Source organism: Equus asinus, chromosome 8 (genome assembly GCF_041296235.1).
Source record: "Equus asinus isolate D_3611 breed Donkey chromosome 8, EquAss-T2T_v2, whole genome shotgun sequence".
NCBI lineage: Eukaryota > Metazoa > Chordata > Mammalia > Perissodactyla > Equidae > Equus > Equus asinus.
In genome coordinates this window covers 35942876-35957656 of record NC_091797.1, presented here as the reverse complement: position 1 = coordinate 35957656, position 14781 = coordinate 35942876, and the positions used below count along the sequence as shown (strand labels likewise).

Here is a 14781-nt window from a genome sequence, read left to right as displayed (position 1 = left end):
TCCCTACTCCCACACATGTACCACCCACTAATATTTTACATACCACAAAAGTTGGAAAGATTCATAACATATCCTACAATATTATCTGAAAGCAAGGGAATCTAAAACTAGCTAAAATCAGTTGCCAAATTTAACCAAAATGAAAGAAAAAATGCAATTTGAGGACAATCAGTGAGCCTGGTTCTTGGGGCTGATGGCACTCTGTGAAAATTGACAAAACTGACGAGGTAACTAGAATAGCTAATGCACTTGTGGGTGTAGGATGGCATGTGGGCCAGTGCCTCGTATCCACTTGCAGCAGTCAGGCCATCCTGGAGTGAATCCAGGCTCTACGTTATACTCCCCATGCAAATTATTTAACCACCCTGAAGCTTAGTACTTTCTTCTTTAAGTTGAGGATTTCACTTAGAATTAGGCTCTGCTACCATTAACAGTCATCTAAAAATATGTGGCTTTAAAAAGGTAGAAATATATTTCACTCCACATCAAAATCCAGAGGTAAAAGATTCAGAGCCAGTATAATAGTTCTGCTCCACAAAAAACTCAGGGCCAGGCTCCTTGACTCTGCTATTTTTAAAATATGGCCTACATTTTTGTGGTCCAAAATAGTAGCTCGTGGCTCAGCCATTACATCATCATTTCAGGAAACAGGGTGGCAGAAGTGATGAAAGAAGGTGCCAAAGAGAGAGCTTCAACTGTATTTTAAGAAAGGCTCCAGGAAACAGCCAGGAGATTTCTCTTACACCCAATTGCCTAGCATCTCATGACCACATGAAGCTGCAAGGCAGGTTGTGAAATAGTCTCTATTCTGAGCAAGTGTAACCTAACTGAAATAGTGTGGGAGGAGAAAGCACTACTACTGGGTAACAATGAGCAGTCTATGATACAACAGGAAAAACAGTATCTGCATCACACGACTGTTGTGATGATTAAATGAGATTTGATTTGTGGCTAGGCGTTTGCTAATTTACAGAAGTAAGACCAGAAAGTGGACATAGAAAGGAGGCAAGTTTTAACACAGAATAACCTCAAAAAAAAACAAGATATGAAAACCACGGAATGGGAAAAAAGTGATCTGATATGATTCAAAAAGTTTTGAGTTATAAGGGGATTTTGATGCATCAAATGAAGATTAAACAATGCCCTGAGGGCTCTTCCAGCCATAGGATTCTAGAATTCACTGTTCCTACACTGTAGTCCAACACAGAGAGAATGATAAAAGAATCTGAAAATTTACAACAAAGAGAGTAGCCTGCATTGCACTAACTCTCCTGCCAGTAACAATTATAAATTCTGTAAAATAAAATATATATTAAAAAAAAAATCAACTGTTTGGGGGCCAGCCCCATGGCTGAGTGGTTAAGTTCTCATGCTCCACTTCAGGAGCCCGGGGTTTGCCGGTTGGGATCCTGGGCGTGGTCCTACACACTGCTCATCAAACCATGCTGTGGAGCCATCCCACATAGAAGAACTAGAAAGACCTCCAACTAGGATATACAACTATGTACTGGAGCTTTGGGGAGGGAAAAAAAAGAGGAAGATTAGCAACAGATGTTAGCTCAGGGCCAATCTTACTCAAAAATATAAATAAGTAGACAAATAAATAACTGTTTGAAGTCAGTGGAGAGTGATCAAAAGCAAGGAGAAACTAGAGGGCCCTCCACTCTTGAAAAAAGGGAACCATCCTTGCTGCCAAGACCAGCTAGGCAGCCAGCAGAAGGGGCGGACGGAATGAATGTACAGAACACGTCTATATAATAGACACAACACACTCTATATTATTTAATGGGACAGGTGACCATCAGCCTCTAGGACTGAGGTTAGGTCCCTCTGATCATCACGTATTTATTTGCAGGCCAAAAAGTACAAGCATAGCAGGAACTCATGCCAGCAGGAACATGCAAGTCAAAGCTCAGCAGTTCTAACCTTCCCCCCTTCAATGTACCCCAGCCCTACACAAGGCCATTCTATGAGGAGTATCCTGGGAACAAACAATCTGGCAAGTTATGCAGAAGGCGTTCCGTTCCTGCAAGGGCCCAGCGTTCTTAAGCCCCTTGCCTTCATGTTTGATAAGATACTACCTTCCGGCCTTTGATTCCAAAGCACAAACAATCTAACACAGTAATTTACGAGAATCAGCAAGTTGCATATTTTTCAGTCACCCATTTTGTAATTTGTTCTTGCTAAGCTTAAAGCCTTGCAATAATGTTGCTATGCTCTCCTGCAACAATCCTCAGTAAGATCTACATTTATATAGCTTTTCTCTGAGGGCACTCCTCAGTGCATGCGTGGTAGACACAGCTCAAACAGAAAGCTGCTGTCTTATTAGCTAAAGAATGTCAGAGTATCTGGAAATTAAGGGGGGAAAAAAACAGAAAAGAGGGAGCTACAAAGGGACAAACCCCAAAATTAGATGAGAGTTCTCTCAAAACCCTGGCTGACCATTGACCTACAGATGTACAGGGCAAACTCTTAAAGAGTCCAGGAACAAAATAACATCTGGAAGGCTGAAAGAACCAAGCAGAGATTTCTGCCACTTCCAACCACAAGGGAGATAGACAAGTTAGGGGGGCATGGTAAACATCTTGGGTTTTCCACTGAAACCCTAAAAGGACCAGAACTTACACATAATTCTCAAATACATACAGAATATTCATCAGTATATGCTAGGTAATAAAACAAGTCTCAAGGTATGTTCTCTCACCAAAATGGAAGTAAATTACATAAAGAAATGTGGGAAATCCACAAATGTTTAGAAATCATACAACATAATTTTAAATAGCCCAAGGATCAAAAAAGAAAACCTCAAACCAGTTAGCACATAATTAAAATAGAATGAAAACAAGACATATCAAAACTTATGAGCTGCACTTAAAAGAGTACTTAGGGGAAATTTTAGAGCCTTAAAGAAAAGTCTCAAGTCAACCATCTAAGCTTCCAGCCTAAGAATTTACAAAAAGAAGTGTAAACTTAATCCAACTCAAGCAGAAGGAGAATCAGAGCAGAAATCAGTGAACAGGAAAAAAAAAAAACCCACAACATAGTAAGTCAATAAAAACAAGAGTTAGTTCTTTAAAACAAAGCAATAAGAAGAAACTTCAGCTACACAGATCAAGAAAGAGATAGAGAAGAAAAAAATTAACAACATGGGGAAGGAAATAGATACATCTCTACGAAACCTACAGAAATAAAAAAGATTATGAGGGAATGTTAGGAACAAATTAGACAACTTGGGTGAAATTTTAAAATTCCTGGAAAGCAGAAATTATCAAAATTGACTCACAAAGAAATAAAAAATCCGATGAGACCCATGACAAGTTTAAAAATGGAATTAATAATTTGAGATATTCCCATACAGAAAAAAAAAGTTCAGGCTCAGAAAGTTTCACTGGTGGATTCTATCAAATATCTAAGGAAAAGATAATACCAATCCTACACAAACTTTTTCCAAAAATAGTGGAGGAGATAACATTTCCAAACTCATTCTATGACGCTAGTATTACCCTGATGCCAAAGCCAGGTTAAAAACATCATAAGAGGGGACCAGCCCAGTGGCACAGCAGTTAAGTTTGCATGTTCCACGTCGGCTGTGCAGTTTTTGCAGGTTCAGATCCCAGGTATGGACCTACATACTGCTTATCAAGCCATGCTGTGGCAGACGTCCCACATATAAAGTAGGAGAAGATGGGCACAGATGTTAGCTTAGGAACAGTCTTCCTCAGGAAAAAGAAGAGGATTGGTGGCAGAAGTTAGCTCAGGGCTAATCTTCCTCAAAAAAGAAAAATTATAAGAAAAATACAGAAAAATATCCCTCATGAACATACATGCAAAAAAAAAAAACACCTCTTAATATAGTATTAGTAAACCATATCCTTTAACACAGAAAAAGAATTCTATACAATGACCAAGTGGGATTTATGCCAAACATATAAAGTTGGCTTAATATCTAACAATTATTTAATATAACATACCATATTAATAAGATAAATGCCAAAAATCATGAGATCATCCCAAAATACATAGAGAAAGCACTTGAAAAAGTTCAGTAGCCACACGTCCCAAGAACTAGGAATAGAATGGAACTTCCTCAACCTGATAAAGGACATCTACCAAAGCCCTAAAACTAATATCATACTTAATTGTGAAAGTCTAAAAGATTTTCCCCTTACATTGGAAAAGGTAAGGGTATCTGTTCTTTCTACTTCTATTCAGCATCCTATTGGAGTTTCTATCCAATGCAATAAGGCAAGAAAAAGAAATTAGCAGTGTTAAAGACTGGAAAAGAAGAAGGAAAATTGTATTTACAAATGGCATGATACTGAATATAGAAAATCCAAAAAGTCCACAAAAAAAATCTACTAGAACTAATAAATAAGTTAGCAAGGTCATAGGATATAAGATCACTACTTAAAAAACAATTGTAATTCGGGGCTGGCCCCATGGCTGAGTGGTTAAGTTCGCGCGCTCTGCTGCAGGCGGCCCAGTGTTTCGTTAGTTCGAATCCTGGGCGCAGACATGGCACTGCTCATCAAACCACGCTGAGGCAGCGTCCCACATGCCACAACTAGAAGGACCCACAACGAAGAATACACAACTATGTACCAGGGGGGCTTTGGGGAGAAAAAGGAAAAAATAAAAACTTTAAAAAAAAAAAAACAATTGTAATTCTACATACTAGCAATGAACAATCCAAAAGTGAAATTAAGAAAATAGTTCTATTCACAATTGCATAAAAATTCATAATAATAAATTTAACAAAACGTGTAAGACCTGAAAATTATTAAACATTGCTGAGAGAAATTAAAGTTCTAAATAACTGGAGAGTTAGTCCATGTTCATGTATTGGGAGATTCAATCTTATTGAAATAGATATTCTCCTCAAATTGTTCTATAGATACAATACCTAGCAAAGTAGAAGCAGAATTTTTTTATAAATTGACAACCTAATCTTAAAACTTACATGGAAGAACAAAGGACTGAACATAGCCAAAACAACTTTGTAAAAGAAGAACAAAGCTGGAGCAATTACACAATCTGATTTCAAAACTTATTATAAAGCTTGAGTAATAAAGACAGTGTGATATTGACATAGGATAGATATATAGGTCAATGAAACATAACAGAAAAATCCAGAAATAAACACTTACATTTATAGATAATTGATTTACAACAAAAATGCCAAGGCGATTCAATGAGGAAAAGATAGCTTTTTAAAAAATTGTTCTGGGACAATTGAATACCCATATGCAAAAAAAAATTTTGTATTTGGACCTTTACCTTGTATCATACACAAATATTAACTCAAAAGAGATCATAGATCTAAACGTAACCACTAAACTGTAACACTTCTAGAAGAAAATCTTTGTGATCTTGGATAAGGCAAAATTTTCCTAGATATGACACCAAAAGTACAATACATAAAAGAAAAACTGGATAAATAGGACTTCATCAAAATGTAAAACTCTAGCTCTTTAAAACACAACATTGAGAAAATGAAAAAGCAAGCCACAGACTGGGAGAAAATACTTTAAAATCATACATCTGATAAAGAAGTTGTATCCAGAATATGTAAATAACTCTTACAACTCAAAAAATAAGACAAACTACCCAATTTAAAAATGGGCAAAGATATGGATAGACATTCACCAAAGAATATATGAAAATGATTAATAACATCAATATCTTTGGTTATTAGGAACATGCAAATTAAACACAGGACAACACTACAAATCCACTAGAAAGACTATAATGAAAAATACGATATAAGATATTGATTAGGATATGAAATGCTGGTACTAGTGTTGGCAAAGATATATCAAAATTGGTAGAGCCATTTTGGAAAAAAATTCAACAATTTCTTTAAAAGTTACATATAAATTTACCATACAATCTAGCAATTCCACTCTCAGGCACTACCCAAGAGAACTGAAATCAAATGTCTTCACAAAGACTATTACTGGCTCTTCACAGCAACATTATTCATAATACACAAAAGGTGGAAAAAATCCAAATGTCTATCAACTAGTGAGATCAGTGAAACTCCATAGAAAGTCTGAAAACAAAGTCATACATACAAGATCAACTGATTTTATACAAAGACATCAACATAATTCAATGGGGGAAATGATGGTCTTCTCAACAAATGGTGCTGAAACAACTGGAGATATATATATATATATATAAATGAACTCCTATCACTGCATACACAAAAACTAATTTTAAATGGGTAATGTAAATAACCATAAAAACTGTAAATAAAAAATTCTAAAAACAATCATGAGAGAAAATATTATAACCTTAGAATAGAAAAATATTTCTCAGGACCCAAAAGCACTAACTACAAAAAGGTAATTGATAAGTTTTCAGTTAATGAAATTTGAAAGCTTCTTCTCTTTGAAACACACTTTTTCAAATGAAACATGGAGCCACAGACTAAAGAAGATAAAATATATTCACCTGACAAAGGGCTTTTATCTAAAATATATAAAGAACTCATACAATTCCATCATAAAAAGACAAATACCTGCAATCCCTATCAAATTTCCAATGACATTTTTCATAGAAATAGAACAAAGAATCCTAAAATTTATATGGAACAACAAAAGAACACGAACAGTCAAAGGAATCCTAAGAAAAAAACGAAGCTGGAGGTATCACCCTCTCTGACTTCAAAATATGCTACGAAGCTATAGTAATCAAAACAGCATAGTATTGCCACAAAAACAGACACACAGATCAATGGAACGGGATTGAGAGTCCAGAAATAAACAAACACACACCTATGGAAGCTAATTTTCAACAAGGGAGTCAAGAACATACAATGGAGAAAGGAAAGTCTCTTCAATAAATGGTGTTGGGAAAACTGGACAGGCACATGCAAAAGATCAGTTTTTTACACCATACAAAAAAGTAGCCCATTATCTTACACCATACACAAAAATTAATTCAAAATGAATTAAAGACTTAAATGTGAAACCCAAAACCATGAAACTTCTAGAAGAAAATACAGGCAGTATGCTCTTCAACATTGGTCTTAGCAGCATATTTTCAAGTACCATGTCTGATTGGGCAAGTCAAACAACAGGAAAAATATACAAATGAGATTATATCAAACTAAAAAGCCACTGCACAGCAAAGAAAACCATCAACAAAACAAAAAGATAACCTAACAATTGAGAGAATATATTTGCAAATCATATATCTGATGAGGGGTTAATATCCAAAATACGTACAGAACTCATACATCCCAACAACAAAAAAATTAACAACCCAATTAAAAATGGGCAAAAGACGTGAACAGATATTTCTCCAAAGAAGATATACAGATGGCCAACAGGCACATGAAAAGATGTCCAACATCCACTGATTATCAGGGAAATGCAAATCAAAACTACAATGAGATATCACCTCACACTCATTAGAATGGCTATAATTAGTAAAACAGGGAATAATAAGTGTTGGAGACGATGTGGAGAAAAAGGAACTCCATACACTGCTGGTGGGAGTACAAACTGGTGGACCCACTATGGAAAACAGTATTGAGATTCCTCAAAAAATTAAAAATAGGACTACCATGTGATCCAGCTGTTCCACTGCTGGGTATTTATGCAAAGAACATGAAAACACCAATGCATAAAGATCTATGCTCTCCTATGTTCATTGCAGTATTATTCACAATAGCCAAGACTTTGAAGCAACCTAGGTGCCCATCAAAGGATGAATGGAGAAGGAGATGTGGTATATATAAGCAATGAAATACCACTCAGCCATAAAAAACGATGAAATCTGGTCATTTGTGACAACATGGATGGACTTTGAGTGATTATGCTAAGCAAAATAAGTCAGAGGGAGAAAGTCAAATACTGTATAATCTCACTCATAATTAGAAGATAAAAACAACAACAAACCAACACATAGAGACAGAGATTGGAGTGGTGGTTACCAGAGGAGAAGGGGGGAGGGAGGCGGATGAAAGGGGTGATTAGGCACATGTGTGTGGTAATGGATTGTAGTTAGTCTTTGGGTGGTGAATATGTAGTAATCTACACTGAAATCAAAATATAATTATGTACACCCAAAATTTATATAATACTATAAGTTAATATTACCACAATAAAAAAAAGACCAATGCAATAAAATATAGGCAAACTTGAACAGATGCTTCATGAAAGAAGATAATATAAGTAGCCAATAAAGAGATGCTCAACAACTTAGGCATCAGAGAAATGTAAGTTAAAACTGTAATGAGATATCACTTCATATCCACTAGTATGGCTATATTCAAAAAATTAACAATACTAAGTGCTGACAAGAATGTAGAGAAATTGGAAATCTCAAAATTGCTGGTGGGAGTACAAACACTTTGCAATATAGTTTTAAGGTTTCTTATAAAGTTTAACATACCCTTATCACATGATCCAGAAATTCCAATTGTAGGTACTTACCCAAGAGAAATGAAAATATATTTCCAGAAAAGGCTTGTACGTGAAAATTCATAGCAGATTTATTCATAAAAGCAAAACTGGAAACAATTATTTATTGCTGCATAACAATTACCCCAAAACTGAATGGCTTCAGACAACAAATATTTATTATCTCATAGTTTCTATGAGTCTGAACTCAAAAGCAACTTAGCCAATGGTTCTATCTTAGGGTGTCTCATGAGGCTGTAGACAAGATGTCAGCTGAATTGCAGTCCTTAGAAGATTTGGATGAAGCTGGAGGTTACAGTTATAACATGTCTCAATCATGCTGTTTATTGTTAGCAAGGAGCCTTAGTTCCTCCCCAAATGTGCCTCTCCACTGCTTGAATGCTTTCATGACATGGTGGATGACATGAACAATCCAAAAGAAAAAACAAGAAGGAAGTCGCAATGTCACTTATGACCTAGTCTTGGATGTCACACACCGTCATTTCTGCCACTTTTTATTTGTTACAAGTGACTAAGTACAATTCACACTGAAGAGGAGGAGAAGTAGGCTCTACCTTGTGAAGGGAGAAATATCAAAGAATTTGGGGACTAATTGAAAACCACCATAAACCCAAATATCTATTATTTGGGTTTACGAATGGATGAACAAATTGTGACATATTTATACAGTGGAATACAATGGAATAATAGTGATAAAAGAGGAATGGACTGTTTATACACAAAATAACATGGATGAATCTCAATGTTGTGCAGAGTATAAGAAGCCAAACACGAAAGGGTGTGCATTGAATCAATCTTGTATGTGAAGTGCTAGAACAAGCATAACAATCTAAAATGATAGAAATCAGATCAGTGATTACTTAAAGCATGGAGTGGAGAGAATTATCATAAACGGACATGAGGAATTTCTTAGGTGATAGAAATGTTCTATATCTTCACCAGGGTAATGTTTACCTGGATGTACACATTTACCAAAACTCAGTGAACTGTGCTTTAAAATCTGTGCATTCTATTATGTAAATTATACTTATATTTAAAAGGAGGAAGGAAATAAACCAAAGTAAGGAGGTATTGATTAAGCACAGTAGAGGCTTGTGAGGAAAGACTGGAAATATGGGACACCCAGGAGATGGTGGCAAAAAGAAAACAATACCCCTGTACTCCTCAATTACACAGAGGAGCAGAGGTTGACCTTTTATTTACCAAGGGAGCATCATTGCTGGCACATTTCCTCTAGATCCTCCCCTCTCTGTTTAACCATCATTAGTGGCAATGGCTGATTAATTGTGACTTATGAGGCCCCTAGTCTTGGCAGAATTAATGAGCTGTTTCTCTCCACGGAATGGGAGTCCTGGGATCCCTCCCTCCATCACCTCATCATGCTTCCTTTTTTACCTCCAGGACCACTAAAAGAGAAGGTAATTTTCTGCATTGAGGAGGAGAGGTTAATAGCGAAAACCTCCATAGTAAGGAGCTCTCTCTGTCTTCACACCATAGCAAAGTGATGGTGGGATGTGGTTACTGTATAACCTCTTCAGTCAGCCTACCTGAGTTCAAATCTCAGCACTGGTGCTTACTAGCCACACTTTCCAGAACAAGAAATTTATCCTCTGTGTGTTTTCATTTCTTTCTCTGAAAAGGAAGCTAAGAGTACCTTCCTCTTAAAGTTGTTATAAGGAGCAATCTACTGTGAAGTGCTTTGAAAAATGGCTGGGGAAGTAAGCACCAGCAATCATACTCTTACTTCAAATCTAAGCTCTAACCAATTTCACAGGTATAATTTTTCTCTATAGTTTTCCTTTAGTTCTCAATGTGAGAATCAAGTGGATGCTCCAACCAGTCCAGAAGCTCCTAGTCATAGGGAAGCTCTGGCAGCAAGGCACTGAGGAGATTCTGACTTTATTGTGGGTAAGTTACAAGCGTATTCTTCTCCCACAGCCCATCCATTTCCACACGTCCTCAGTAGTGTTTGAATCAAACAGGGTCTAGAATCCTGGCCCTGGCACTAATTGGATAAGTGAATAACCTTGGGCAAGTTACTTAACTTATTTGAGACTGTTTTGTCTGCAAAGAAGGAATAATGTTAACTATTTTTCAGGGTTGTTGTCAGATCAGGAAATTTTCAGGAAATTTTTCAGGATTTTCAGGAAGTTTTTTAACATAGTACCTGATACATAGGAAGCACTCAACAAATGGTAACTGCTAAGGCAATAGGTGGTTATCATTAGTGGGTTATAGAGCAGAATTTGTATCTCATAACCTTGTAGCACCCAGTAAGTGACTGGCTCTTTGGTGACCAACAAAGGAATGAACGTATACATGAATATGGAATTAATAGGAAGTTGGAAAAGTAGGGCTTGCCTTTTGTTGGAGTAAGACAAAAGCAGGATAAAGAGAAGGAGAGTAGAAAGATATGCTTTGAGTAAGAACAGGAGAGAACAGAGAGCTAAAGGAAGATAAACACTGCAGAGATTCAGAAACATACAAAATTGAGACAATACGTAGCCAAGAGAATAAAAATGTGAAAAATTCTAAAGTTGATGGATAAATAAAATATGGTGAGCAATTGCTGTGATATAAAAGGTATGATAACTGTAAAGTTTAAAAGGAATGATGATTTAAAATAATCAGAATAGCATTTACTTATTCAAGGAGAATAAAGGAAATGTGATCAGGGAGGGACACACGGAGGGTTGCTAAGATATTAGCAACATTCGTTCCATTCTTAAATTGGGGATAGGAGGGAAAGTACAACATGTGTTCATTTTATTATTCTGCAAAATCCATAGACATATTATATACACTCTTTTGTTCAAATAATTAACATTTTTTAAAAAAGGAAACAAATCCTCTCCTAAAGGGGAAAAGTAATGATGGAGAAAAGAACATGGAAGAAAACAAAAAAAGAGGGAGTCCCGACAGAAACAGAATAAGATGCATCTTTTACGACAAAATGGAGCCCCTGAGATGGAGAGATGATCACACCATCCTGTAAACTCCCAGGGCACTTTCTGCCAACAAGGCCACCAAGTTGCTTGCCACCTCATCCCCTAAAAGACCTTCCTAAGATTGTTTTCAGAAGGCCCCCAGTTCCTACCTCTTTACTGCCAGGGTGGCTGCCACATCCCACTCCCATCTTTGATCTCACGTTCTGTGTCCCAACACAGTCTTTCATAGCAAAGATCCAGGTCACCTTAAAAATCTTTAAAAAACTACCTCTGGAAGGTTTTCTTTGACTCACTCACTCAGATTCCTCCTTTGATCTTCAGACTTCCTTCTCTCACCTACCCATTATCTTTGTTTTATTTGCCTTCAGTTTCTGGGGGTCTTGACAATTTTCCATGTATTTCCCAGTGTTTATCATGTGCATGAGGCCACACTCCCTCCACCCCCTCAGCTTCTCCTGGTGAGGCCTGAACCCATCACTCTATACTTTAAGACGTTGTTTCAGTGGCTAAGGAAAGACTACTAAAAAGAACAAGGTCAGTCATAAGAAGTCTAGACTGGATCTTTTATGAGAAAAATTGCAATAAAGGTCATTATTAGAAAAATTATAAGTATGGACTACAGAGTTCATAATAATATTTTATCAGTGTTGGATTTCCTATATTTAGTAACTGTACTGTGTTTACACAAAAAAAATTTCCTTTTGCTTAGAAACAAGATGCTAAAATATGAAGGCATGAAGAGGCATTATGTATGTAACCCGCTACCCTGTAGCTCAGAATAAATATAATTCCATGTATAAAGAAAAAGGTGAAATAATAAAAAGTAGCAAATATTAACAATTTGTTAATATGGATAAAGTTTATACAGGAGCCTTTTAGACTACTCTTGGAAATTTTCTGCAAGTTTTAAATGTATATATAAATATTTTTTTAAGACTCAACTAGTGAATAGAATTAAGGAAGCATTAAAAAATTCTAAATTCTACTTCAATATCTCAATCTCAACTCAGCGTATTTTGCTATTGATGTAATCTTATCTGAAAAGGAAAATATTTAAAAATTATGGCACCTTTCTTGTTTCTAAGCTGCAATATTAGAGATTTTTGCAGTTACAGAACAAAGAACTGGCGGCATTTTTGGTCTTATTTTTGCCATATTGCACATAATGTTAAATTGAGGTTAGGGCTTTTCCTTTGTGGGGAATGCTCTTGTTAATAAATCATAATTTTTTTAAGGGGACAAAATCATCTAATTAATGTCTCTGTGGTGGGGTCACTTCACACAAAGGAGAAATCTCCTTAATTCATGATTTTACCTCTAGTGGCTCCCCTCCAAATAAGGGTAATATAGATAAAACATGAATGATTCCAGGAAATATATGCCCCAGAGTAGAAAATAACCCTGAGTAGATATTTATGAAAGGGAAATTCAGTCAAAAGGATTTCTTTGCTAATTCTTCCTGGATACACTTAGGAGAATATTGGGAACTATCACAGTACTCAAAACAAAATAAGTGCGCCATAATTGATTATTGAATTAATAAAAATTATTTCATTAATCCATATTTCACATCAGCTTTTTTTGCCTTCAGCCAGTAAGTCTGAGTACCAGTGTGAGGCTCCATCTGTTTTCCAGAATATTTGTGGTTTCCTCCTACTACTACACAACGTCTGACCAGGAGGAACAGGGGAAGAGAAGGAGCCACTGGACTGTGATGTGCCTGTAAAGAGAAGCTGAATGAGAGAAAGGGAAGAGAAACATCCTCCTGCTATGACCCGACAAGTATGCAGAGACAATTTTGCTAAGACAGGTTGGAACACACTGCTCTGACAGCTCTCATGCCTCTAGGTCCAAACAGGAGCAGACCATGGTCAACCAAAGCTCCCCAGTGGGCTTCCTCCTTCTGGGCTTCTCTGAATACCCAGGACTTGAAAGAATGCTCTTCATGGTTGTCTTAGCTTCCTACCTCCTGACTCTGGTGGGCAACACACTCATCATCCTGCTGTCTGTGCTGGACCCTAGGCTCCACTCTCCTATGTACTTTTTCCTCTCCAACCTCTCCTTCTTGGACCTCTGCTTCACCACAAGTTTTGTCCCCCAGATGCTGGTCAACCTCTGGGCCCCAAAGAAGACCATCAGCTTCCTTGGCTGCTCTGTCCAGCTCTTCATCTTCATGTCTTTGGGAACCACTGAGTGCATCCTCCTGACAGTGATGGCCTTTGACCGCTACGTGGCTGTCTGCCAGCCCCTCCACTATGCAACCATCATCCACCCCCGCCTGTGCCAGCAGCTGGTGGCTGTAGCCTGGGTTATGGGTCTTGTCCAATCAATAGTACAGACACCACCCACCCTCCGCCTGCCCTTTTGCCCCCACCGGAAGATAGATGACTTTTTATGTGAAGTCCCTTCTCTAATTAGACTATCCTGTGGAGATACCACCTTTAATGAAATCCAGTTAGCTGTGTCCAGTGTCATTATCGTGGTTGTGCCCCTAAGCCTCATCCTTGTCTCTTACTGTGCCATTGCCCGTGCAGTACTAAGGATTAATTCTGCAAAAGGGAGGAAGAAGACTTTTGGGACCTGCTCCTCCCATCTCATGGTTGTCACTATCTTCTACAGTTCAGTCATTGCTGTCTACCTCCAGCCTAAAAATCCCTATGCCCAGAAGAGAGGCAAGTTCTTTGGTCTCTTCTATGCAGTAGGAACTCCTTCACTTAACCCTCTCATATACACCCTGAGGAACAAGGAAGTAAAGAGGGCATTCAGGAGGTTGCTGGGGAAGGATGAGGACTCCAGAGAGAGCTGAAGGAGAAAGCTTCTTAATGTGCTTTCTAAATTATGAAGAGTTTCTTCATGATTTATAAGAGGGGTGAGTTCCTCCATCCACTACTTTTTCCACACACACCTGAGCCACTGCAGTGTATCTCTATGTAGCAATGTGGTATTTAAGAGAGAGAGAGAAACTGAATTAAGAGGAAGTAGGTATCTCTACAAGAAACCTTAAATTCAAACATTGTCAAGCCTGACCATTCTCATTATTTCTTCTGTTATCCTTCCTGTTTTTACTGTCTTGCCTTCTATAGATTCTCTAACTCTGTCATGCTCATTTTTGGCTATATAATCTCTGTCCAAGTGTTATGTCAGTATAGGGAGATAGCTCCATCATGATACTCTGGAGTCCTTACACATATCTACATACATCACACAAGCAAAGGCTTGAAGCACAGCTAATCTGAGACTTGGAAGGATGCCTTTTGATCCTCCTGGAACATGAGAGAATGGTAGACTTGTTAGGACCTGCCTCAAAGCCGTCTCTTACTCTCCTTCTTATATCCTCCAGGAGGCTGTCAGGAGACAATTCCTTATTACCTCCCAGATTTTGATGGGTTATGAGGCTTCTA

The 14781-nt window shown here is 37.4% G+C and overlaps 1 protein-coding gene across 1 annotated transcript; it reads left to right on the top strand.

Annotated features, from left to right (window-relative positions):
• The first annotated feature begins 13247 nt into the window (after window positions 1–13247).
• LOC106843495 (olfactory receptor 2H1) lies at window positions 13248–14186 on the top strand. Its single transcript, XM_014860528.3, has one exon. It carries the CDS (start codon window positions 13248–13250, stop codon window positions 14184–14186), a length of 939 nt encoding a protein of 312 aa, XP_014716014.3.
• The last annotated feature ends 595 nt before the right edge of the window (window positions 14187–14781 follow it).

Excerpts from the sequence above, each read along its gene's own strand:
- LOC106843495 (XM_014860528.3), top strand. The coding sequence starts at position 13,248 with ATGGTCAACCAAAGCTCCCCAGTGGGCTTCCTCCTTCTGGGCTTCTCT.